This window comes from Eretmochelys imbricata, chromosome 11 (assembly GCF_965152235.1).
Source record: "Eretmochelys imbricata isolate rEreImb1 chromosome 11, rEreImb1.hap1, whole genome shotgun sequence".
Lineage (NCBI taxonomy): Eukaryota > Metazoa > Chordata > Testudines > Cheloniidae > Eretmochelys > Eretmochelys imbricata.
Genome location: NC_135582.1, coordinates 33,559,558 through 33,585,594, shown reverse-complemented (window position 1 = coordinate 33,585,594; position 26,037 = coordinate 33,559,558). Strand labels below are relative to the sequence as shown.

Below are 26,037 nucleotides of genomic sequence, written 5' to 3'. Positions count from 1 at the left end.
ATCTTTGAGACCAAACAGAGAAATTCTAATGGGCATGTATTTAATTGATGCTGATTTTAAAATTTAATTTCTTTAAATCTTCTGAACTCATTCTGAATTCTAGCTCAGAATCTGTGGAAGAGACAGGAGCAGATCTTCAATACACTGGAAATAAAAATATTAAGATGGATGCTTGGAATTACATGTTTGGAATGAATGAATTAGCGGAAGTGTGAAGGTGGTACCAATTACAGAAAAGCTGAGGGATTCCATGTTGAGATTGTTTCGGCGAGTAAAAAGAAATGGGAAGAATACACCAGAAACAAGGTGTTAACGTTAGAAGTGGAGGGTAACAGAAGGGCTGGAAAACCCAAAATTAGTTGCATGGGATGTCATACTAAGGGATTTGATTAGCTATGGAGTTGCTGATGAACTGCTTCAAGACTGGAATGGAGAAGAATGACTGGAAGAGCTGACTCCATATAGTTGGGACCAAGCTAAGAAGAAGTCGTCTTCTGAACTCATGTTAGTCAAACTGGGGCATGATCTGCAAATCCTCGCTCATCTTCTATAGGACTGAAGGACTGCTAAGAAGAGTGGAATTTTGAAGCATCAGGTCCTTTCCTTAATTTTTAAATTCTCAGTGATAAGTACAGTACCCGATAACTTTGAAATTTGTAATATCTGCTATTTTAAAAATAATAAGAGCAAATATTCCAATTGGAAGTAAGTGCGTGTGTGTGGGGAGCAGGGTTGGTAGAAGATCTAGCTCATGTAGCTCAAAAAAGTTGGACTCAATTTTGCTCCAACTTTAAATAAAAGAAATCACCTTTGGGGCAGAGACCAAGCAGGGAACATTTCAGATTAGAAAGACTTGGGGGTGGGTAGTTTTAAGCAACTGAAAAGGGGGATTAGAATGGAATTAGGAGCCCATCTTTAGTTATAGCAGTTGATATTAATGATCACAGTAATAAAATACTCTCTTAGCCAGATTTGTTCTTTCATGCTTTCAGCAGCCATAGTAACAGTGTGTATTACTACTCATCTCATTGGCAGCTATCATGCATTCCCAGTAACTTGACACAACTAAGTTAAAGATTGCTGCAGTCATAACTGCTGGAACTATATAGACCAGAAGTTCTCAGACTTTTTCATTGTGTGGATCACAGTTAAGAGATTTTGTCTTCTGGACACTTCCCATTCATGAGCCTCCACATTATAGACTGCTAACATTCTTGTGGCAACTACAACAGTTGCTTAGGTAGAAAGGAATACCAGGGAAACAATTGTGTATTTCTAATTGTCTTTAGTGCAATAAGAGTTTTATCCCTTTCTTAAAAAAAAAAAAGTTATTCACACTGTCTACTGTTGCTTTTCTTTTCCCTCTCTTCCCCCACATCCTAATCTGCCTCTCTCAATAGGAAACCAGGAGAATCAACACTCTGTGATCTTTGAGCTCTCTCTGCTGACTACTAGAGATCCTTGAACCACAGTTTTGGAAACCTCTGATGTATAATTACCAAGTTGGTGAGTCGCATCAAGTATTTTGGCCATGGCCACATACTTGTCAACTGTTTCTGAAACCCCACCCGTACCTACAGGTGACCACACATTCTTGTGTGACCCTTATTCATTACAGCCTCCTCACCTCATCCACTGCACAGTCCAGATTCCACAGCATAAACTCAGAGTCTTTGAACTGCATCTTTTCCAGAAGGAAGCTGCTTCTGTCCTGTGCTGACTTGGCTTTTTCAACTGTCTGACCTACTACTTGTGCTACCCTGGAGCATGGGATTATTATGGCATTGGCCCTTCTCAGCCACCTGATAGTTCCCTTTTGCCAGACTTCTCTCTGTCCATGACCTTTGTTTTTCCCCCAGGAAGGTCACCAGTTCAGGTACAAACTTCCTGTGTTCAGCCCCATTCCCTTTGGGGTTCCAGGCATTTCTAGCCCAAAACCCAAGGAACTCCTGTTTCACCCCCTGGATGCAGAGCCTCCTTACTATAGCCTCTACTTGTCTTTGAATCAGTGTGGTCCATAAGTATAGTAAGAATTTCCTCCCATGACCAAACTTGCAAATAGACCTGGCTTTTAGTGACAGATCCACTAATTTGCAGCATCATTATCCTGCAAACCTCAGAGCAGAAACCTAAATCTCTTCTCTAGGATTGGGTGAATATCTGCAGTCACCTATCCATACCTGGGCTAGTAACAAGATTTGATGGTTGCAGGATGCAGGGCTGCTCAAAAGCTGCCTTTACACTTTATGCAGGGATACTTGTGAATACTAAGCTTTTATACCACATCTTTCCCTTCCCCTCCCCCCCCCCACATTTTTAGCTAGGTTAACCCTAATAAGCAGAGCAGCTTTCATGGAGCTTGCAAATATATTTAATTAATAATCTAGCGCTCCTGGGACACAAACCATAATTTTCACAGCCTGACAAGAAGTGGCATCTGTTTAGACTCTCTGAGAATTCATTAAGTGCATGTTGGAAAATGCAGCATTAGGTAAGAGGAGGATATATACTCATCAGGAGCAAATCCAATCAGAAGAAAATGTTTTTTATTACATTGTAACCTGTTTTCCTTTGCATCATTAGCCATGACTGAAAACTTTCTCTAAACTAAGTTTGGGAAAGTCTTTTTAAGAAAACAAAAACAAATAACCATGCTTATAGTCTAAAGGAAAATATACAGAACTGTAGCCACCAACCGTTAGAATGGATGTCACACCTCCCCCGCCCCCGCATTTGATTACACTTGAGGATGAGGCCCACCAGTTAATCTACACTTTAGGCAAATCTGTAAGTGATGTACTGGGGTCCTGAGAAATTTCTAGCTAGGAATATGTACCCCCTGCAAGTGAATGTTAAACCTATGCTAGTTTTTTCTGAACGACATCCACTTCTGCACTGAGGCTTGTGCACTGCATTCGTGCCAGCTATCACAAGGCTCAAAGGAGATGATAAAGCAGAATCCAGCCAGCAAGGTCATGCACAGCGTGCGTGTTGCAGTCCCCCTTGGGCAGAGCGGGAATATGGAGTCCTTCCTACCCAGGAGCGTTAATGGCGAATGAGTTTTCCAGGGTCAGAACCGCTCTTGCTCTGATCCTAGATCACTTGTCGGCTGCAACCATGCTGCAGCCTGAGCCCGGGAGCGAGCATCCTTGCCCGGCTCCCTACTGCCAGTGAGTCCTGAGTGGTTCAACTCCAGCCCACACCTCGAGCCCAGCTGGGCCTAAGCACCGCCCCTGGCCCCCCTCCCCCAGCTGCCTGGCACCGAGCGCTGCCGCGGCTGCAGTTCACACTTGTATTGATCGCTTCCCAGCGCGCGGGGCCGTCGGAACCGGGCTGGCGCTGCTGCCGGGCTGTGGCTGGGCAGGGACTTGAGGAAACTTGTGGGGGGAGGAGAGCGCGAGCCGGAGGGGGGGGGGGGGGCGCGCTGCGGTCTCTCCCTGCTGCTGCTGGGAGGAGGAAGGTTTGGGCTCCGCTGAGGAGGAGAAGCAGCCGCCGCCGCCGCCGCCAGAAAGGAAGAGGCAGGAGAGAGGCATTTGGAGCCCCCTAAAGTGCCCCCCGCCCCTGCACGGCAGGCGACATTTCCAGCTTCATGGGCAAAGTGTGGAAACAGCAGATGTACCCCCAGTACACCACCTACTACTACCCCCAGTATCTGCAGGCTAAGGTACGGTACCGCCGGCCTGCCGGGCGCGGGGCGGGGCGGGGCTGGGCGGCCGGGCTGGGCTGCAGCGGTACTTGCTGAACGTCGTTCACTATCGCCCGAGGCCGGGAGGGGGCTGCGGCGGGGGAGGGGATCGGGTTACACACGCAGACTCAGACAGGAAAGAGCCGGCAGCCCCTTCCTGCCTCTGCCGCCGCTGCTCCTGTCCCTCCAGCCCGGGTGAGGGGGAGCGGGGGCTGGGCTCGCTGCAGGCGGCACAGCTGCCTTCTCCTCCTCTGCCGCCTCGCCCTCCTCCGTCCAGCTCTGCCTTTCCCTCCGCTGCTCCCCCACCCCTTGCCTTCGCTGCTCGGCCATCCCTCTCCTCGGTGTTCCCCCCGCCCCATCCTCCCGCTCCCAGGGGGCCGTGGCGTGTCTCCTCCTTCTGAGCCGTGTCCTCAACAACCCCCCTCCCCGCCGTTAAACAGAGATCAGGGCTGCGAAGGGCATTTCTGTGCCCCCGTGGGGCTTTATTGGGCATCTCCTAGGATTTAGTGTCGCCTCGGTCCGCTGTTACACGTTCATTTTAAGCAAAAAACCGAGCCGAAGTTTAACGCTAAGCGCCCAGGCTGCTGCTGCTCTCTATTGTAGCTGCTTTGTAACTTTCAACTGGGAGGGAGGGTGTTTTCAGCTCAGCTGCTAGATCTCAGCTGGAGATGTTTATTTCGGTTTTGTTTTTAAATCGTGTGTTTAAGTGTAAAATAACCGCTAGGCTGGTTTCACCCACACATTGGTTCTCGTTGTCTGTTGGTTACACCTTCAAAAATCATTTTTCACAATTGCTGAACTGAATTTAAAGAAAGTGTCAAAATCAAACTTCTGCCGTTAGTGTTGTGCCCAGTTAGCTGCTGATTGCAGATAAACGGTTGTTTAGTTGCTTTTTGTTAATTGGGTGGAGTTGAAGTCTCTCTCCGCCCTTTTTTGGAGTCTGTAAGGGCCGACAGTCCCACTGCTCTAGAAGCATCATGCTGCAAATTGGCAAATGCAGAGGTGGTTGCATCAGCTGTCTGGGACATTTAGCATAAGCCTCTTCAACCACCAGTGTCACTCCTCACAAATCACAACAGGTCATGTCTGGATACAGTGTAAAAAGAAAAGGAGTACTTGTGGCACCTTAGAGACTAACCAATTTATTTGAGCATAAGCTTCTTGAGCTACAGCTCACTTCATCGGATGCATACTGTGGAAAGTTTAGAAGATCTTATTATATACACACAAAGCATGAAAAAATACCTCCTCCCACCCCACTCTCCTGCTGGTAATAGCTTATCTAAACTGACCACTCTCCTTACATTGTGTATGATAATCAAGGTGGGCCATTTCCAGCACAAATCCAGGGTTTAACAAGAACGTGGGGGGGTGGGGGGGAGGTAGGAAAAAACCAGGGGAAATAGACTACCTTGCATAATGACTAAGCCACTCTCAGTCTCTATTCAAGCCTAAGTTAATTGTATCCAGTTTGCAAATGAATTCCAATTCAGCAGTTTCTCACTGGAGTCTGGATTTGAAGTTTTTTTGTTGTAAAATAGCGACTTTCATGTCTGTAATCGCGTGACCAGAGAGATTGAAGTGTTCTCCGACTGGTTTATAAATGTTATAATTCTTGACATCTGATTTGTGTCCATTTACTCTTTTACGTAGAGACTGTCCAGTTTGACCAATGTACATGGCAGAGGGGCATTGCTGGCACATGATGGCATTGCTGGCACATGATGGCATATATCACATTGGTGGATGTGCAGGTGAACGAGCCTCTGATAGGGTGGCTAATGTTATTAGGCCCTGTGATGGTGTCCCCTGAATAGATATGTGGGCACAGTTGGCAACGGGCTTTGTTGCAAGGATAGGTTCCTGGGTTAGTGGTTCTGTTGTGTGGTATGTGGTTGTTGGTGAGTATTTGCTTCAGGTTGGGGGGCTGTCTGTAGGCAAGGACTGGCCTGTCTCCCAAGATTTGTGAGGGTGTTGGGTCATCCTTCAGGATAGGTTGTAGATCCTTAATAATGCGTTGGAGGGGTTTTAGTTGGGGGCTGAAGGTGACGGCTAGTGGCGTTCTGTTATTTTCTTTGTTGGGCCTGTCCTGTAGTAGGTGACTTCTGGGAACTCTTCTGGCTCTATCAATCTGTTTGTTCACTTCCACAGGTGGGTATTGTAGTTGTAAGAATGCTTGATAGAGATCTTGTATGTGTTTGTCTCTGTCTGGGGGGGTTGGAGCAAATGTGGTTGTATCATAGAGCTTGGCTGTAGACGATGGATCGTGTGGTGTGGTCAGGGTGAAAGCTGGAGGCATGTAGGTAGGAGTAGCGGTCAGTAGGTTTCCGGTGTTTATGTGACCAGTGTTTGTTAGCACTGTAGTGTCCAGGAAGTGGATCTCTTGTGTGGACTGGACCAGGCTGAGGTTGATGGTGGGATGGAAATTGTTGGAATCACGGTCAGCTTTCACCCTGATTACACCACACGATCCATCGTCTACAGCCAAGCTCTGCGATACAACCGCATTTGCTCCAACCCCTCAGACAGAGACAGACACCTACAAGATCTCTATCAAGCATTTTTACAACTACAGTACCCACCTGCGGAAGTGAACAAACAGATTGATAGAGCCAGAAGGGTTCCCAGAAATCACCTACTACAGGACAGGCCTAACAAAGAAAATAACAGAACGCCACTAGCCGTCACCTTCAGCCCCCAACTAAAACCCCTCCAACGCATTATTAAGGATCTACAACCTATCCTGAAGGATGACTTAACACTCTCACAAATCTTGGGAGACAGGCCAGTCCTTGCCTACAGACAGCCCCCCAACCTGAAGCAAATACTCACCAGCAACCACATACCACACAACAGAACCACTAACCCAGGAACCTATCCTTGCAACAAAGCCCGTTGCCAACTGTGCCCACATATCTATTCAGGGGACACCATCACAGGGCCTAATAACATCAGCCACCCTATCAGAGGCTCGTTCACCTGCACATCCACCAATGTGATATATGCCATCATGTGCCAGCAATGCCCCTCTGCCATGTACATTGGTCAAACTGGACAGTCTCTACGTAGAAGAGTAAATGGACACAAATTAGATGTCAAGAATTATAACATTCATAAACCAGTCAGAGAACACTTCAATCTCTCAGGTCACGCGATTACAGACATGAAAGTCGCTATTTTACAACAAAAAAAACTTCAAATCCAGACTCCAGCGAGAAACTGCTGAATTGGAATTCATCTGCGAATTGGATACAATTAACTTAGGCTTGAATAGAGACTGAGAGTGGCTTAGTCATTATGCAAGGTAGCCTATTTCCCCTTGTTCCCCCCCCCCCCCCCCCACATTCTTGTTAAACCCTGGATTTGTGCTGGAAATGGCCCACCTTGATTATCATACACATTGTAAGGAGAGTGATCTCTTTAGATAAGCTATTACCAGCAGGAGAGTGGGGTGGGAGGAGGTATTTTTTCATGCTTTGTGTGTATATAAAAAGATCATCTACACTTTCCATGGTATGCATCCGATGAAGTGAGCTGTAGCTCACGAAAGCTTATGCTCAAATAAATTGGTTAGTCTCTAAGGTGCCACAAGTACTCCTTTTCTTTTTGCGAATACAGACTAACACGGCTGTTACTCTGAAACCTTGATACAGTGTGTGAACTTTCTTGTGCAGGTTATAATCAGGCTTTTCTTGCTAACGAAAATATATCTGGATTTGTGGCACTTGCAGAACAATAATCTCTTAAATTGTGAACTTGATAAAATGTCGTTTGTTATACCCCCTGTTTTAAAGTAAAACATGAATTATAGTATTTGGCTGAAAAATAAAGTTAGACAATCATGAGAGAATTTAAAAGTCAACAATGATAAGGCATTGAAATGCATTTCATTGTAGACCAAAACTGATAGGAATATTATGGTGAAAGCCATTTAAATGATATTGAATTACTAATTTTCTCTTAAATGTGTAATCCACATTTTCAAAGATATTGAAGTGAAGACTACTTTGTGTAAATAGTATTGTAGTTTAAAGAAATACTGTGGAATAATCAATGAACTACTTTTTAGATGCCATGTATGTTTAATGTATCTTTTAAAAATAATGTAGCATAGAGTGTCTAAAGGGAAGCCTGCTGTATCATTCAACACTGAGTTGGATGAATAATAAATAAATACTCTCAGGTGAAAAAAACACTTGTATACTGGAACATTCACCTTCGTGATTTGTATGTGCCATTAGTAAGTTCGAAACAAAGTACATAACATTTAATATAGATAATGCAATGCCACTTCAATTATTTACAGGCCAAAAACAAAAAACAAACGAAGAGGGAAACTGAAGAAAGATAATAGCTTGCACTCGCAATTAGGGTGTCGTTTATGATTCTAGAAATCCATGATCCTATGAAATAGTTTTAAGGCCCATCTTCTAAAAGTGTGCTTCCTGTATAAAGTTTTTAATATTGATTTGTGTTGCCATCAATGACATCTTCAAAACATATCTTGCAGTCTTTGCTATAAAATTACTCAGACTGAAATCACATTACTCCTCATGTATTTTTTTCAGCTGAGTAGAACCCACATCCATTTGACCCACATACACGAAATCACAGATTTGGTGATTAAATCCAAATTTCCTGTGCTCGAGATGTCCTGAGTTAAAAAAAGAAAATTGTGGTTCCTTACAACAAATAAAAAGGCAGATAACTGTATGCCTCAATATTAAAGTATGCATAATTCAGATGATGTAAGCCAGTTTCTCTTCATAAATCTTGTCTGAAAGTATAGAAAAATTACTTTAATTCATAAAATTCAGTTGCACTATTGTTTAGATCAGAAATAGACTATGTCACCTAATATGTTTACATTCTCTAGTAATTGAAGTAAAATGTCTGTGGTCTTCATTTAACAACGGTTGCAACTGTGCTGAACAGCGTTTGCTAAAGATGTAGCATGAGGGTGAGATATTACTCTGGTTAAAGGAATATACTCTCCTAAACCAGAGCGTTTTTGCTTCACCTTTTGTCCTGATCTGAATAATAATAGACACTGATTAAGAGATGAGCTGCAAATGTATAGTAGGAGATGGCTGGGACAGTTTTGAAGACTAATCTTTCCACAGAAAAGGTCAAAAAGTATTAATTAAAAATTGCAAAAAAAATTTAGTGGACCCGTAAGATCAAATGTTCATATTGTAAAGGACTTTGCCTCAAAAATACATTATGCAATTAAAATGATCCACTGTATATTTTTACTAACATATTCATGGCCCTATTAATGAAATATTCAAATTATTTCAGCAGTATACTCTGCTGAAATAGGGAGAAGGGAAATAGTTTGCTGTGATTCAATGACCCCTCCAGATCCAGATGCTGAACACAGTAAAATAGATTATTGAGGCCAGGGACTCCAAAAAATGTGTAGAATAAACAATGAAAGAGAGTGTCCTGGCTTTAGCATGTAAAATAAATATTTATGGCTATTTTAAAAAAGTTTGAAATTGTTCAAAATAGAAATTGAACAACACTCGGTGTCCTCTTAGGAGCAGCAGTATACATACAAGCCAATGAGTTATATGATTTGACATGTCTACTTAGTCTTTTGTACGTGTAATAAATGTGTATTTATTTTGACAATTCTTGTATCACATTATGTGTGGTACCTCAGAGATGCAATTTTTGAAGCATCATTGTAGAGAACATCAACTCTTTGAAGTTTGGGGTTTCTATATATCCCTGTGTGTGTTGCAATAAATGAGACTCTTTGTTTTTCACATTTCAATTCATTTTTATAATAAACTTTATTATGTAACTCTTAGGTTTCTAAGAAAGAGATTCTCAACTTTCAAATAAAAAAAAAATTCAGTGAGTGTCTGTATTGTGGTAGTGCCCATAGGCTTCAGTCAGAATCAAAGCCCTATTGTGATAGGTGCTGTACAGAGACCATCCATAATGTTTTCTTATGTCAGTACATATCACAGCAATGGGACAAATCCTGCTTACCTTACTCAAGTGAGAATTTTCATGGATACTGGTTTTACAATAAATATATATATATAGTACATAGTTTTTAAAAATACATTCATGCTTTGTTTTCCCTTTGTTGAATATGAAGTGGGATTCAGGAAAATCTCAAAGGATGGTCTACCAACTGAATATCATAAGCAGATAGACAGCTTTCCTTACATTCTAATTCTGTTGACTGGTTTCCGTTTTATAGTGGTGATTTGTTTATATAAAATATATTGTCTGTGCATGATGATGATAATTTCTTCATGCTGTTTGACAATATTTCTTTAAAGATTTTATTAATCTTTATTTTTAATTTAGACAATAATTTTGTGGTGGTCTGTTTAGTTGCCAAACACTTTACAGTAATTAATGAACACCATTTATATTATTATAGAATCATATTTCCTAAACGGTACAGTACTAAGATACAACCTTTCAGAAATGAAAGCTTGTATCTCCGAATGAAGTTTTGTTGTAGTATTTTGTAGCATGCTTCAACTGTGTAATTTGATATCAGCAAAATTTAATGTAGCAACTATGAAAGGAACTAATATTTATAGAACTTGATGGTGCAGGTTTTATACCTACGAAGTATTACTCTAACTTTAGAGGTAGTAGCAAAGACTGTAAATTGATGCAGAAAGCAGATACATTTCATTAGGTAAAATAACTTTTTTTTACAGGCAGATAGCCAAACTTAAAAGGGGAAATTGAAATTTTACACAAGCCTACAATGGTGATGAAAGAGCGAATAGAGAATTTATTGAAATGAATGTTTACATTGCTGTTAAAGCATATATGAAATTGTCTTATGAAGTGACAAAGGACAGTCCTCACTATAGCATTTTATGTGTCAAACTAAGCAACACACTGCTGTAGAAGTGTCCAATGCAGCATGGTATCTTGCTAGTACAAACATCTTCGCTACTTTATCCAGAGAGCTCTATATGCCACGTAAGTCTGTCATCCTTTTAAATGCACCATAAGACAGGGGTGAAAGTAAGATAAGACTTACCGGTACAGGGGCCTGGTGGGGTTGGGGGTCAGCTTCCCCCAGCCAGCCCTTCCACACTGCCGCCTCTAAATTGCCAGGCTCCTGGGCAGCTGCCTTTTTGTCCTCCCCCTCTGCCCCTTCTTCCCTTCATTGACCCTGGAGAGGGGAGCAAAAGGGGCAGCGATGTTAAAGTGCTGCAGGGGCAGCGCTTTAACGTCAGCTGTGTACGAGCCGGTACTGGCGACCACTTCTTACCGGTACACCGTACCGTCCCACTTTCACCTCTGCCATAAGAACTGCTAAAAAGTTTGTAAATGGCTTGTGATCTTATTCCTTAACTATGCAATGGAGACACTTAAAGGTAAATGAAGAGGTTTTTCAAAGTTGTGGTGATATATGACCACGGTCAGGGTTTTAATCAAAACTGAATCCCATTATTCTCTAAAAAGTTTAAGTTCAGATAACTTTAACTTTTGTTTTGTGCCCATTAATGTATTCACCACATCTCACTACAATGAATTATTCCTAATTCTAGTTAATTAGTCAGGCTTATTCTATATGTACTATGATTATGTGTAATATCTCTACATACAAAATTTGTTCTGGCAAGTTAAATATTACAAGAATCTAAAGAATTAGCTGTCTGTAGCCAGAGTAGTTTGTAAGATTTGATAGTCCTCTGTCACACTGTGTATATCAGCATTTTAAAACTTATTTTCATTTTTAATACTCTACACAGGAATAATCAACAGAGAGGAGTAGAAATACCATGAGTTTTAACTTGTGAAATTTTCATGCCATTCTTCCACAGAAGATAAAACTTTCTCCCACTGTTTCTCATGGGAGAAGCTTGGACATTCCTTTCTTTAACCCCTGGATTTCTCTTGAACGAAGAATCCCCTGGAAGCCAGGGGCATCTCAGGCAGGCACATTACTTCTGCACTCTTCCTGGTCCTGTTGGCTGCATTGGCTTTTGGACAGCATGCTCTGGCAAGGGCTGTGCTTTTTTCAACTCCCACAAATATAGCTGCCCAAAGAATCCCTTCAAGGAGGTTCCAAATTATGGAAGGGGAAGAAGTCTAAGTTACTACAGACTCCATCTGTGTTTGGAGGGGGAAGAATCCAGCAGAGCCATGACAGCTAAGCTACCTCCTCCAAATCTGGAGTCCTCCCAGAGACTTATGCAGGGAGCAAAAGAAACATTCTGCAGAGGTGGCACTCTCTTTTTCCCAGCTTCCCAGGCCGAGGTCTGCAGGTTCAGGCTTCCCTCCACATGAAAAATGACCCTGTTCTTGAACCGCTCCCCCCTCATATATCAGTTTGTTAAAGAAAGTATAAGGATAGATTTGTATTTGGTTTTTCAAACCAAAACATTTAGAGAAGGCAACCTCTACTCTTGTCCCAGTTAAATCTCCTATTAGCTTTATGGCTTGTTTTGGTAGCTGACTATTAACAAGGAGTTGGAATAAAGCTGTGAGGCTAGTGCAGAAGTGTAATGATAAATTGAGCGACTTCTTTCCAGTATGTATGAAAATGAAGGTCTGGGTCACCCCAGGCATAAGCTAGATTTGATGCTGTTTATAGGACTAATTTAACAACTACAAACCAAATGTTGGTCCCTCTATGTGAATCAGCTTTGCAATAGACTTAAATGGGACCACGATTTGGTGCTACCAGTCTTATGGGAAGGATGCGCCATTAAGCAGCAATGAGAAGCAGATATACCCTTTTGCAAAGCTTTGAAAAATTTACCCAATGCCTGCTCACCAAGGCTCAGCCTATTCACCAAGCTCAAAGACACTTGTGCCCCTAGCCTTAACCCCTCCGGAGCCAGGCTTCTGGCTCCAGTCATGCCCGTTCTGCCCCATCTCACAGTTGTGTGGTCTCTGCTGGTTGGTTCCAAAGACCTTAATCTCCTGCTGGCTGAATTTTGTGCCACTAATTAATGCCAGCCCCACCACATCTACATCAAGTAAATTAATTAAGGCTGCCCCTCCACTAAATCATTTAATCCTTGGCTGATCTCTACCATCAAACCTCCACAAAATAAATTAATTCTTAGCAGCCCCTTTTACATAATAAATCATTTTGTGTCCTCTCCGTCCACACAAGTCTGCAGATTCCTTTGCTGAGGTTGTAGGAGACCCACATATATAGAGGCTGCTGGTAGGGTGAATGGGGCTCATCACACATAGAATCATAGAAATGTAGGATTGGGATAGACTGCAGTAGGTCATCTAGTCCAGTCCTCTGCATTGGGGAAGGACTAAGTATTATCTAGACCAGTGGTGAGCAATCTGTGGCCCATGGGCCACATGCGGCCCGTCAGGGTAATCCTCTGGCGGGCCCTGAGACAGTTTGTTTACACTGACTGTCCACAGGCACGGCTGCCGCAGCTCCCAGTGGCCATGGTTTGCCGTTCTCAGCCCATGGGAGCTATGGGAAGCGGGTTGCCCACCTCTGATATAGCCCATCCCTGATAGGTGTTTGTGTAACCTATGCTTAAAAACCTCCAGTAATGGAGATTCTACAACCTCCCTAGGTAATTTGTTCCACTGCTTAACTACTCTGACAGTTAGGAAGTTTTTCCTAATGTCCATCCTAAATCTCCCTTGCTGCACAATACTTGCACAGTGGTTGGGCCCCTGTTGATTCTCCTGCTTCAGAGGTGGCACTGTCTGAGTATGGGTGTGGCAGCATCCTACTCCTAATGACAATGGTGGGTAACCCTGTCAGTCACCCTAACTGCAGCAGCGGGAGCTGAGACATCCTAACTTCTCTAGCAGTGATGGCAGCCAGACTTGTCTCTGCAGATTCAGGAAGACAGCACTGCATTGGTTATCATAACACCCACAAGGCCTAGAAACTCTTTTATATATGTATTTATTTTAAGGAAAGCTTAAATTCAGCAGAAGTTGATGGTTATCACTCGGGAAAGATCCCTACTTACCCAAAGTGGAATTTCATGCCCTGCTCTTTGCCTTCTACAATAGGAAAGGTCAATAACAATTTTTCAAATGTAATTTATATTTATATTTTTGGTGCTGGTCCAGCAAGTGGTTAGCACATCTCAGGATCAGGCCCTTAAATTGTTTCTCAAAACTACTGGGAACTTAAGCATACTTAAAGAGAGAAAAGGAAATACAGTTTTTTCAAAGGGTTTACATAATAAACAGGGTTTTCATAGTTTTCAAGCTTGCCATGGCACAGAGCATAAGAATTACTACAATATTGACTTGACTTTATAATAGTATTATGTTAAATCATATTTCCATAAGAACTGTAAAAATGGATTAGTGGCAGTCTTAGACTTTATATCTAACTAATCAAATCGTGTCAAATCCATATCTGCTCCTCTCTCTTCTGATTTTTAGCAGAAACAACATTCTTTGCTGCTTTCACAGTCATGAAGATGTAAGACTCTCTACCTCCACAAATGTGGATGGGATAGAAAACTATGATTTGATGCACATTTTCCCAAATACCCTCTTAGCAGAAACAAAGTGTGTCTTTCCTTTTAATAACCAGGGTGTAGATGTATGGTAGAATTTTGGAATAATGTACTAATTGTTGTAGCAGGTTTGTAAATCATATTACAGAATAATATATGATCAACAGGAATCATCATTATATCAGCACAACATATGGTATGGTTATAATTTAGGGCTCTGTCTGTCTCCACCTACCTTTGAGAGTCTCCTGGATGAAATCAGTAGAGCAGTTGTAACAACAGAATTAACCATTTTCCCCCCCAAAATAGGAAGATTGGAGAATAAATTCCTCTTGGAAAACTGGTAATTTTTCAAAACCTAATCTAGAATTTCTGTTTCATTTCACCAGTGTATAGCAAACAATCTCTTATTAGACCAATAATGTGTGGAGTGAAACTATACATTTTAGAATGTTAGTTCTCTGCTCCACTCCAGCAAAATGTTCAGAAAATCCCTCAGCTGTAATCTTGACAACTTCCATTGATTCTTTTAAATTACCCAGTCATTTGTGAATAGTGTCTGGGCTTTTAGATATCCACAAATCCAGATTCTGTGGTGAAGCCACTGACTCTGCTTATGATAGGAGACCACCATCTTTGCTGCCCGTCTTCTGCAATTAAAAACTCCTTTTCCTGGGCCAGTGGGTTTTTATTTTTTCATAAGTCTGACATGATAGCAACTACATGTCACTAAGCTCAGTAAGAGGAACTATACCCCATCTGATAAAATTGCTTTGAAAATGTTTTAAAGCTCAAGAATTTAATTTTTTTTATTTTTATTTTTGGAACAATATTTAAATACTGAGCCTGACTGTACAATCCTTATGCACACTGGTGGGCACTTACCTTTGACTTCAGTGTGACTGTGTGTGTGAGCAGAGAATGCACAATTTGGCCCTGTGTGTTGCATGCTATCATGTATTATTTTAGCCAGGTAAGTACTGTGGAATTATATAGAATCATGTTATACATCCATGGTTACACAATCTAATTTTACAAGATTAGGGTACATTCTGCCTGGAGTTGGAATAGAAGGGATTATTCTCTGAAAATCATTGGGGGATAAAGGATTTTATACCTGGTAAGGCACTGTCAGTGTAAGACACAGGGTATTCTTAGCTGTTCAGTCATGGGAACATGAGAAAATTAGCTCCATGGTTCAGAGTTTAAGATTGATGTCTGTACAGTACCATTTTCTACTGAAAGATATGTGTCCCCAATTCAGTGTTTTTGGAATAATCTCACAAACATCTTTTGATGATGAATTTGAGTGTAAATAAAGTGCCCTGCATGTGGTAAAAAATGAAAGAACAAACAGACTAACATGACTCTTTGTTTAAGGGGTTGGCCTCTATTTCCCTTGTTATTGAGGAGTTGGAGCCAGCCTCTTTCTCCCCATCTAGTGAAGGATGCTTCCATATGAGAAATACATGAAATAGATGTGCCAGTCTAGTTAGGTTTCATGGTACCCTTTTCTCTACGGGAGGTTTGAAATGCGAATAGAGAAAATAGTATGGAAGCATGGTTCCTGAAGTTGGAGAACAGATACAACCATGAAGTAAGATGGCTTTCTTAATCCTGAAGACTAAAATCATAATAAACAACTGTTAGAGGCCCAGGAAACCTGGTGAGCAGCATAGGAATGGGCTGAGGTAATATGGGTCCCCTTGAGAGCATCAGTATAGAGGCCTTTGTACTTTTTGCAAGATTGTGAAAATGAAACCAACTTTAAGTCCTGTTTTCTCTGATGGGGAAGTGGGGTTAGGGGCTGGTGTCTAGGGCCAGGACAGGAATAGTCATCAGTTGGAGGTGCCCCCTGATCTGAGAACCTTCGTGGTAGACAATCCCAGCTCAATTAAGTTTGGATACAACAGGAATCCGCCTGACTGAGATGCAGTGACAGAGGCCTGCGTTCAGAAGAGTTTGAAATCAATATGGTATCAAGAACACTGTGGTTTCTGTTTTAATAGAGGCTAAACAAATTCACGAGCAGGTAACAGACAGAAATATAATTTTAGGTTAATTGGATATAAACTGGTGAAATACTCTTTTCTATATTTCTTCTTATGGACTTGTCTGGCCATTATACCTGTATTAATGGTGACATGATTAGTTACCAAAGGTTACTGTTTAGTTTTAACATGGCCCTTTAATCTATTTTTAGTGAAATTATTATGCTATATTGCATGTAAAGTAGTCTTTTGAAAATAATTTTTGGCCAGGCCTGAGCATATGACAAAAATAAAAATCTGTTCAAATTCATCCACCACCCTACATTCTGCTACAGCATAGTCTATCTATCTGTAAGACTACATGAAAAAGGCTACATTTGTCTACATGCAAAGTTGCAGCAGTTTAACTAAAAGTGTGATTTATAATGGAGTTAATTAAACTGGTGCAACAAGCTGTGTGGACACTCTTAAATGGATATAAACTTGGCTAATATCACATTATCTTATGCTGATTAGGAACAGGGTTAAGATAAATTGAAATAAGCCACTCTTAAAGTGAAATAAGTGTCCATACAGGGTTTTGCATTGGTATAACAAAATTTGGCTTATAAACTGGTTTAAGTGAAATCAGTGCAACTTCAAGGCCTACTTCAGAAAGAAAGGGAGAAATACAGAATCAGTTACAAACATATCAAAAGCATTATACCTAGGGTAGGAACATACAGCCATATTTTGCACTCTTTCCTCATACACAAATCCTATTGATGTCAATGAGACTTGAGTGAACTGAATGCAAAAACCTGGTCCTCTGAAAAAGATTTGGAGGTTGTAGTGGATAATCTACTGAAAATGAGTTCCCAGTGGGACACTGTGGCTAAAAGGGCTAATGTGAATCTTGGATGCCTAAACAGGGAAATATTGAGTAGGAGTAGAGTGGTTATTTTACTTCTGTATTTGGCTCTGGTGTGACCGCTGCTAGAATATTGTGCTTAGTTCTGGTGTCCACAATTGAGGAAGGATGTTGATAAATTGGAGAGAGTTCAGAGAAGAGCCAAGACAAGAATGATTACAATTTCAGAAAGATGTCTTAAAGTGATAGATTTAAAGAGCTCAATTTGTTTAGCTTAACAAAGAGAAAGGGGTGGTGATTACAGTCTGTAAGTACCTACATGGGAAACAAATATTTGATAATGGGTTCTTCAATCTAGCAGACAAAGGTATAACATGATCCAATTACTGGAAATTTAAGCTAAACAAATTTGGACTGGAAATAAGGTGTATATTTTAAAATGTGAGCATAATTAACCGTTTGAACAATTTACCCAGTGTCATGGTGGATTCTCCATTACTGTCAATTTTTAAGTCAAGATTGGATGTTTTTCTAAAAGCTGTGCTCTAGGAATTATTTTGGGGGAGTTCTAGGGCCTGTGTTTTAAGGGAGGTCAGACTAGATGATCACAATGGTGTGGAATCTGTGCCGAGCCAGAGTAAATGGCCTTTGCTGTTGGGATTTCCATGGGGGTTGAGAACAGAATTCCCCTGTACCTCAGGCTGTGCAGCACCAGCCCAATTTCTATAACAACCCATGGGCTGTAATAGCATCCTTAGCTCCTTCTTTTCCTTAGTGTAGAATATTTTGTTGAGTTGCATGTGAGGTGTTTTCGATTCTCACAGTTATGGCCCCACTGGCCACTTTCCCTCTCTACTCCTGGCCTGTTGCACACTGCTGCCTCTCTGGTGAGAATCTCCTGTCTGACAGAACCATGGGGTTTACTTGGCTGGGATTAGGGCTTCCCACATCCATGAGAATGAGGAGGCATGATCTGACCCTGAAAGAGGGCAGAATATAGCTTTTAGGTTGCCGGCATCTATTGAGTGAAGTTGTGCGTATGTAACTAAGAGCAGTATTTAGCCCACCGCATGCTATTAAACATTTTAAGTTCTTTGTTTAGGTATCTGAGCATCAAATGGTACAAACCATTCCAGCCACAGTAGAGTTATTGTTTCAATATTTGTGACTGAAGGATGTTGAGGGAAATGGAACAAGCTGCCTTAATACATGCTGTGAGATTTTAAAAAATAGATACAATATTTCAGCTCTAAAGCCATCAAACATGACCTACAAAGAAATAAATCAAATGAATGAGAATGGGACTTTTGGAGGCCTTGCAGCAAAATGTCACATCTAATTTTCCATTTTCAGCATACTGTAATATTGATATTTTATTTCAATCAGGGTGGTAGTGGAGGAGGTTAGTACTTCAAATTATCAGCAGCTGTAGAGTTAAAACAAGGCTATTAGTGACTCATTTGAAAAAGCACTGGCTAAAACATTCTGTTTCTAAGAAAAAGCATTTAGGAAGGGGCATATGACATAAACTTTGAATTTCATGAATAATGTCTGTGACCTTCTGCTTTCCACTTGGTAGCAGTACTGATTAATGACAAAAAGGCTTTTGATAAATGCAGAAGATTAGAGGGAAAAAATTGATTGCATGGGAGCATTTGTTGGGGGACATCTCTGTTAACAGGATCAGAGACTCTAATATGCCTTGTACAAGGTAAGTCTAATATCAGTATCATTGTTTTGAAGAGAGAGGATCTGAAGGTTTGTTGCCTTTCTTCCTTCTGTGTTTCATCACTGTGAACTCTTGGCATGGTGTGCAGAATAAAGACATAAAAGGGATTCCCTTTTCTAGCGTATACAGTCTACAAATATGCAGATGGAATTTTACTAATGATTTCAGACTCCATTCCTTATCCTCTTTGGGCCAATATCTGGGGCAAACTGTTTAAAATGTGAGTTTCTTCTGCTGGCACAACACTACTGTTTTACAGTAAATAAATTATGGTTGAGACAGCAATTTCATTGAGTTTGTTTTCAGGCACTTATAAAACTAGAAAAACCACCTCTTTAGGCAGACATTTCCCATTCTTGTTCTTGCACCAAAGGTGAATTTGTTAGAAAAGTTTGGTCAAGTTGTACAAAATTATATACATGCACAAGCAAAACAGCTGACGGGGGCTAGAGCCATAACTTTGGATTTCCTAATTTTGACTTTAAATGATCAACAATAATGTTACATTTACAGTTTTTACACTCACTACTACATGTGGTCATTAGTTCTTTTGAGCAAACAATGTGAGTTCTTTGTGTGCCATCGCCCTGAATTATGGCCATCTCATTTAAATGAATGATCTGTTATGGTGTGCTTGTGAATTTGTTATTTATAAAAGATGCTGGATTGTGATCTGTGAAGTCCTTCGTGGGTAACATGGTCAGACACATGGTAACTTTTTCTACACCGCCTCACCCATGTGCTCAGTCTCTAATCTAGAGGGATACCTCTTGGTTGAAAAAATAGGTCATTTTCCAAGTTCATTAGAATCTTGGTCTTTCTATTGAGACTAGTATCCAATATCCCATTTATTTTGTAATTCCTTAGCCACAGAATCCACCCCGTTCTGTAGAATACTGTGCTAGAATCTAAGCTTTCGGTTTTTCAAAATAAATTTAATTTAGTATCAAAATACATTTCAGATGTATTTTATTAAAACTTCCATTTTTAATTTACATAAGGTTGCTGCAGAATTTCCAGGCTGCACCAGATGACTGTTTATGCCAATCCAGGGATTTTAAATCAGAATGTAGGTGCAACTTGCTGTGGAGCACATGGGGCCTTGCTGATATCAAAGGTGCTAAATAGTGTCTCTTGTCCTGATTATTTCTGTCATGTACATAGCTGCCAGTGTGTGTGCAGCTCCATATGTGACATTTCTTGTGACATGGCAGAGGTAGGACATGAAGCTATCGAAAACTGGACAGCTGTGGCTGAAGGGTGTCTGGGAGTGAGAAGCTGCGGTAGCTGCTGGGGATGATGGTGTTGACAACTTTTGTGATTTTAAAGTGAGGCTTGTGATCAGTATTTTTAAGAGTAGCATGGGCAAGAGAGAAGAGGAAAGGAATGGGGGAAGGCTCCAAAAAGGTGCATGACAAGATTAGGCCAGCCTCCATTACACATGTTCTCCTTTGGTGGCAGGTAAAACCATAGGCAGCTTCTTGAAAGCCACCTTCCATCCCTACTCGCTCTGGCTTCTTGCATCTAGCTACAGGAGTAGCTTGCATTAACAGGGCTGCAGGCTCAGGGATGAGCCTGCTAGCTCACATTTCTCTGCTCCCTTGGTATTCAGTTCATCGGGGCGGTTCATTAACTGGTCCCATAAAGCTAAGAGTGGACCAGACCTCGGACTTATGTTGCCTTTTGAGATGGGAAAGGGGTGAGGGGAGAAAGGAAATGAATAAAAGAGGAAAATAAATATGAAAGAGGAAAATTGCTAGGGAAAAAAAGACAAGGGGAAAGAATAGGGCAGAAAAGGGAAGGAGAAAGAAAATGTACAGAATAAAGGAGAGGATATCTGTCTGGAGATACCTCTAGCTGCCAGGCCAGCCAAGGGGAGTTCTAGTTCCAATACAGAGAGGTTGGAAGCAGTGTTCTGTAGGAGCTTATGTTCTCATCTCTAATAAAGTTCAGTCAGAGTGAAAGGGGTGATTTTTCCAAAAGAGTTGAGGTTTGTCTGGGCTGTTTGGTTTAGCTGGTGGGCAGGACTGCTGTGTGGGTTGTTCTGATAGTTTTGTCAGAGTGGATAAGGTGCTTTGGAGGGAGGATATGGGGGTTTATTTTGGCAGTTTCTTCAGGGCTGAGCTGTTCCAGCTATGCTGTGAGAAATTATCTATGCCATGGAGTTGTGTGACTTGGGTAATTCCTTGCTTGGAATTGAAGGTTGCTATTTCTATTCATTTCCTGTAGTTTATTGCCAGGATTTTTCCATTTGTGTCTAGTGCCTGAGAATGGGGTGAATGTCAGGGACTTCCTGACGGAAGGAAGAGGAGAGGCTATAAAAAAAGTTTCTGAACAAATGAAGCTTCCAAAAACTCTTAAAGTCACCCTCTTCCTCCCTTTTAAACACATACCTAGGTGAATTTTTGAAAATACAAAACTATCACAATGTCCCTGGGCATGTGTACAAATCCAAATAAAAGAAAAAATTAATATAGCAAAAACGAAACAAAATACACACCCACCTACCAGTCAGACTGTTAACATACCTCCTCAGGCACAAATGAGTAAACAGGTGAGCAGTGAAACAAGCATCTATCACAGCATGTGTATTTCTAGAACAGTATGTATATTAAATATTGTATTACAATTCAAAATGTGCAGCATATCAGCCAAAATATCAGTGACCTAAGCTTTATATTTTCATGTCCTCAAACTGTGTGCACATAGATATGTGCTTTCTTACATGAAAGTTTATATCATTTATAGTTACACGCTCTCCTATTTGTACCAATGCAAAATACTTGTCTGTCTGTCTGTAATCAATGTGAATTCAGGCATGTGCCAGAGCATGTTATGCTGGTTATGTGTCAATAGCCAAGGAAATTCACAAGAAGTTTGCTTGAAGGGAAAAAAAGCCATCAATTGGATGGGTGGACCTGTTACTTGGAGTAGAAGCAATATCCCAGTTTCCTCCAGTGAGTGGATAGAAGAGCTGAATGCTTAGCTTAAAGGCTCTTGGGGCCTCTCCTTCTGCCCCTCAACCCCCACGACATGATACAGTTCTGCGGTGACCTGGAATCCTACTTTTGATGCCTCTGACTCAAGGAATATTTCCAACACACCTCTGAACAGCACACTAATCCACAGAAACCTTCCTACCGACACTACAAAAAGAAGGATTCTGTGTGGACTCCTCCTGAAGGTCGAAACAACAGACTGGACTTCTACATAGAGTGCTTCCGCTGACGTTCACGGGCTGAAATTGTGGAAAAGCAGCATCACTTGCCCCATAACCTCAGCCATGCAGAACACAACGCCATCCACAGCCTCAGGAACAACTCTGACATAATAAAAATGGCTGACAAAGGAGGTGCTGTCGTCATCATGAATAGGTCGGAATATGAACGAGGGGCTGCTAGGCAGCTCTCTAATACCACATTCTACAGGCCATTACCCTCTGATCCCACTGAGGGTTACCAAAAGAAACTACACCATTTGCTCAAACTCCCTGAAAAAGCACAGGAACAAATCTGCACAGACACACCCCTAGAACCACGACCGGGGTATTCTATCTGCTACCCAAGATCTATAAACCTGGAAATCCTGAATGCCTCATCTCAGGCACTGGCACCCTGACAGCAGGATTGTCTGGCTATGTACACTCTCTCCTCAGGCCCTACGCTACCAGCACTCCTAGCTGTCTTCAAGACACCACTGACTTCCTGAGGAAACTACAATCCATTGGTGATCTTCCAGATCTCCTGGCCACTATGGATGTAGAAGTCCTCTACACCATCATTCCACACAAAGATGGACTACAAGCCGTCAGGAACAGTATCCCCGATAATGTCAGGGCAAACCTGGTGGCTGAACTTTGTGACTTTGTCCTCACCCACAACTATTTCACATTTGGGGACAATGTATACCTTCAAGTCAGCGGCACTGCTATGGGTACCCGCATGGCCCCACAGTATGCCAACATTTTTATGGCTGACTTAGAACAATGCTTCCTCAGCTCTCGTCCCCTAATGCCCCTACTCTACTTGCGCTACATTGATGACATCATCATCATCTGGACCCATGGAAAAGAAGCCCTTGAGGAATTCCACCATGAGTTCAACAATTTCCTTCCCACCATCAACCTCAGCCTGGACCAGTCCACACAAGAGATCCACTTCCTGGACACTGTAGTGCTAATAAGCTATGGTCACATAAACACCACCCTATACTGGAAACCTACTGACCACCATACTTACCTACATGCCTCCAGTTTTCATCCAGACCATATCACATGATCCATTGTCTACAGCCAAGCTCTACAATACAACCGCATTTGCTCCAACCCCTCAGACAGAGACAAACAGCTACAAGATCTCTATCAAGCATTCTTACAACTACAGTACCCACCTGCTGAAATGAAGAAACAGATTGACAGAGCCAGAAGAGTACCCAGAAGTCACCTACTACAGGACAGGCCCAACAAAGAAAGTAATAGAATGCCACTAGCTGTCACCTTCAGACCCCAACTTAAACCTCTCCAGTGCATCATCAAGGATCTACAACCTATCCTGAAGGACGATCCCTCACTCTCACAGATCTTGGGAGACAGGCCAGTCCTCGCTTACAGACAGCCCCCCAACCTGAAGCAAATACTCACCAGCAGCCATACACCACACAACAAAAACACTAACCCAGGAACCTATCCTTGCAGCAAAGCGTCTCTACACAAAAGAATAAATGGACACAAATCAGACATCAAGAATTATAATATTCAAATTATAGCATTCAAAAACCAGTCGGAGAACACTTCAACCTCCCTGGTCACTCAATTTCAGACCTAAAAGTCACAATTCTCCACCAAAAAACCTTCAAAAACAGACTCCAATGAGAAACTGCAGAATTGGAATTAATTTGGAAACTGGACACCATTAAATTAGGCTTGAATAAAGACTGGGAGTGGATGGGTCATTACACAAAGTAAAAACTATTTTCCCCATGCTAATTTTCCCCCCCTACTGTTACTCACATCTTTTTGTCAACTGTTTGAAATGGGCCATCCTGATTATCACTACAAAAGGTTTTTGTCCCCCCGCTGATAATAGCCCACCTTAATTGATTGATCTTGTTACAGTTGGTATGGCAACACCCATTTTTCATGTTCTCTGTGTGTATATATATCTTTCTACTGTATTTTCCACTGCATGCATCCGATGAAGTGGGTTTTAGTCCACGAAAGCTTATGCCCAAATAAATTTGTTAGTCTCTAAAGTGCCACAAGTACTCCTCGTGGTTTTTTTTTTTTTTTTTTTGCTTAAAGGCTCGGTTATCCCTCCTATGGAGTGAATAGCAGGTCCAGCTGAAGATTTGGACTTCTGAGTGCACCACAAGATAGCATCTTAGCATCTCATGACTAATAATTAAAATTACTATTTTAATGCCTGATTTTTTGAATTGTTGAGTGTTCTCGGCTCCAATTGTAGCCCATTGTGGGGGAGGTTGTCACTAAGAGGTCACACACAACTCGTCTTTTTCTGGTGGTGGTCTGCCACAGGGGACCATCATCACCCAAAAAGTGGATGCTGCTGTTTGGGAAAGAGGATAGATGTGGGATGCAGTGATTCAGTGCCTCCCTTCAGTAGCCTCTGACAGCAAGTGTCTTATGAGTCCTGGCACATAACATAAAGTATCCTTCCCTCTTACCTGTCAGAAAACCCTGAGGGTAAGTGTTCGTGATAACATCACCTGTTCTCTTGCTAATTTCCCCAAGATCTAGTATCTATTTCTAGTACAGATTGAAGAGTTCTGATAGTTTTTGTTTTTTTGTTTTTAAATCTCCCACAGTGCTGTTGATGCTGCTGATTGAAAATATGACAGTGAATTTTAAAAAAATCTTCCATCTTCCTCAATAGCAATAATCCTTTGAGGTTAGAATTTGGTATCTAGTTCCGTTACTCTGATATCACTGACCCTTAGGTAATAGCCGTACCGCTGGTGTTTTGATGCCCCACTTCAGTAGCAGAAAGCATTGATGAAAAGCCAGAGGTAGGAACTTTGTGCGTGTTACTTCTCCCATTCACTGTAGTGGGAGCAGCATTGGGCCCTAAAATGAATTATTGACATTGAAGCAAACTAAGTCACAGCACTGGAGAGTAACTAAGGACCGCAAGCTGCAGTATATTGCTGCTAATAACACACATGGCTTGTCTGGAATAGCTATTTCAGTAAATTGCCAAAAGTAGACAAGCCCTTTAGTTAGTCAGATAGAATGGGCCAAATTCATCCCTCGTGTAACCTCCATTGACTACATTATTCTGTAGTTAATTTTTTTTTTCAATTTGTTTTTTGTTAGCAGATTCGCTAAATCTGCTAATACAATGGAAAAGTAAATAAATAACTCTACAATCTGTAAATATTCATTCACTCAAGTCACTGGGAACTTTGCCTGAGTAAGGAACACATCATTGGACCCCAAATTTTTCTTGGGAATACAAGTGAGATTCTTCATGCCCTTGTATTCTGCTTTTTTAGTAAGTTATATTCAAAAGCTGTATAACTTATTTTTAAAATTGAAATTACAAATAAAAGTACAGTTTTATCATAAGAAACTCAGGCCTTATAGTGAGATAGCAAACCCAGGAATAGGTTCCTTCATGTTACATACAAGTACAAATTTGAAGTTGTTAAATATATAATATACCATATACACAATGATCTTTTATGAGCTGTAATTATTGGAGCAGGAGACACATTCTACCGTGTTACATCCATGCAAACCCACAAAGTATAATGAGGTTGCATGAGAGTTCCAGAGAGTAGAATTTGACCCCAATATGAAGAAAGGACTCCATTTTGCTATGTGTCAAATTGTTTCAGATATACATGTGCAACTCCGATTGACTTCAAATGGAAGTGTTTTGCATCCAAAGGCAGAATTTGGCCTTCTTTTTGGAAGCATAAATTCTCTCCAATTACTACTTCATAAGGATGGAATGTATCCCATGACTGATATGTAGCTAAGAATTCATAATCAAATTATGCATTAGAAATAGTTGAAACAGATAATTCTTTTTGCAAAGAAACAGATCATTATGTAACTAATGTTTTTCAGTTCTTTCAAGAATGGCCAAAAGTTTAAATCAGTTAACTGTAAACACAGGTTAGCAGCGGGGGAGGGGATATATATTTGTGGCTTTTAAATGTATATGCGTTCATTTCCTGTTTATTCTACTTCTAATATTTGTTTGATGAGAAATTAGAATTTTTTTTCATGTAGCTGGTTTAGCCGTTTTGTTTTTTAGCTGGACTCTCCTGAGCATCCAAGTTTTTATTTTGTTGTTGATCAG

General features: G+C 41.2%; 1 protein-coding gene across 4 annotated transcripts in view; it reads left to right on the top strand.

The window, feature by feature from the left end:
- The first annotated feature begins 3,339 nt into the window (after window positions 1-3,339).
- The window catches only part of RBMS1 (RNA binding motif single stranded interacting protein 1), a 209,330-nt gene continuing 186,632 nt past the window's right edge, over window positions 3,340-26,037 (top strand). For 2 of the 4 annotated variants that reach the window (XR_013347439.1, XM_077829505.1), the window contains exon 1: window positions 3,340-3,664. Coding sequence is in view for 3 of the 4 variants with exons in the window: in XM_077829505.1 (XP_077685631.1) it covers window positions 3,590-3,664 (75 nt within the window). In the remaining variant the exon portion in view is untranslated. The remainder of the gene's footprint in view (window positions 3,665-26,037) is intronic. The other 2 variants (XM_077829504.1, XM_077829506.1) reach the window with 2 other exon arrangements.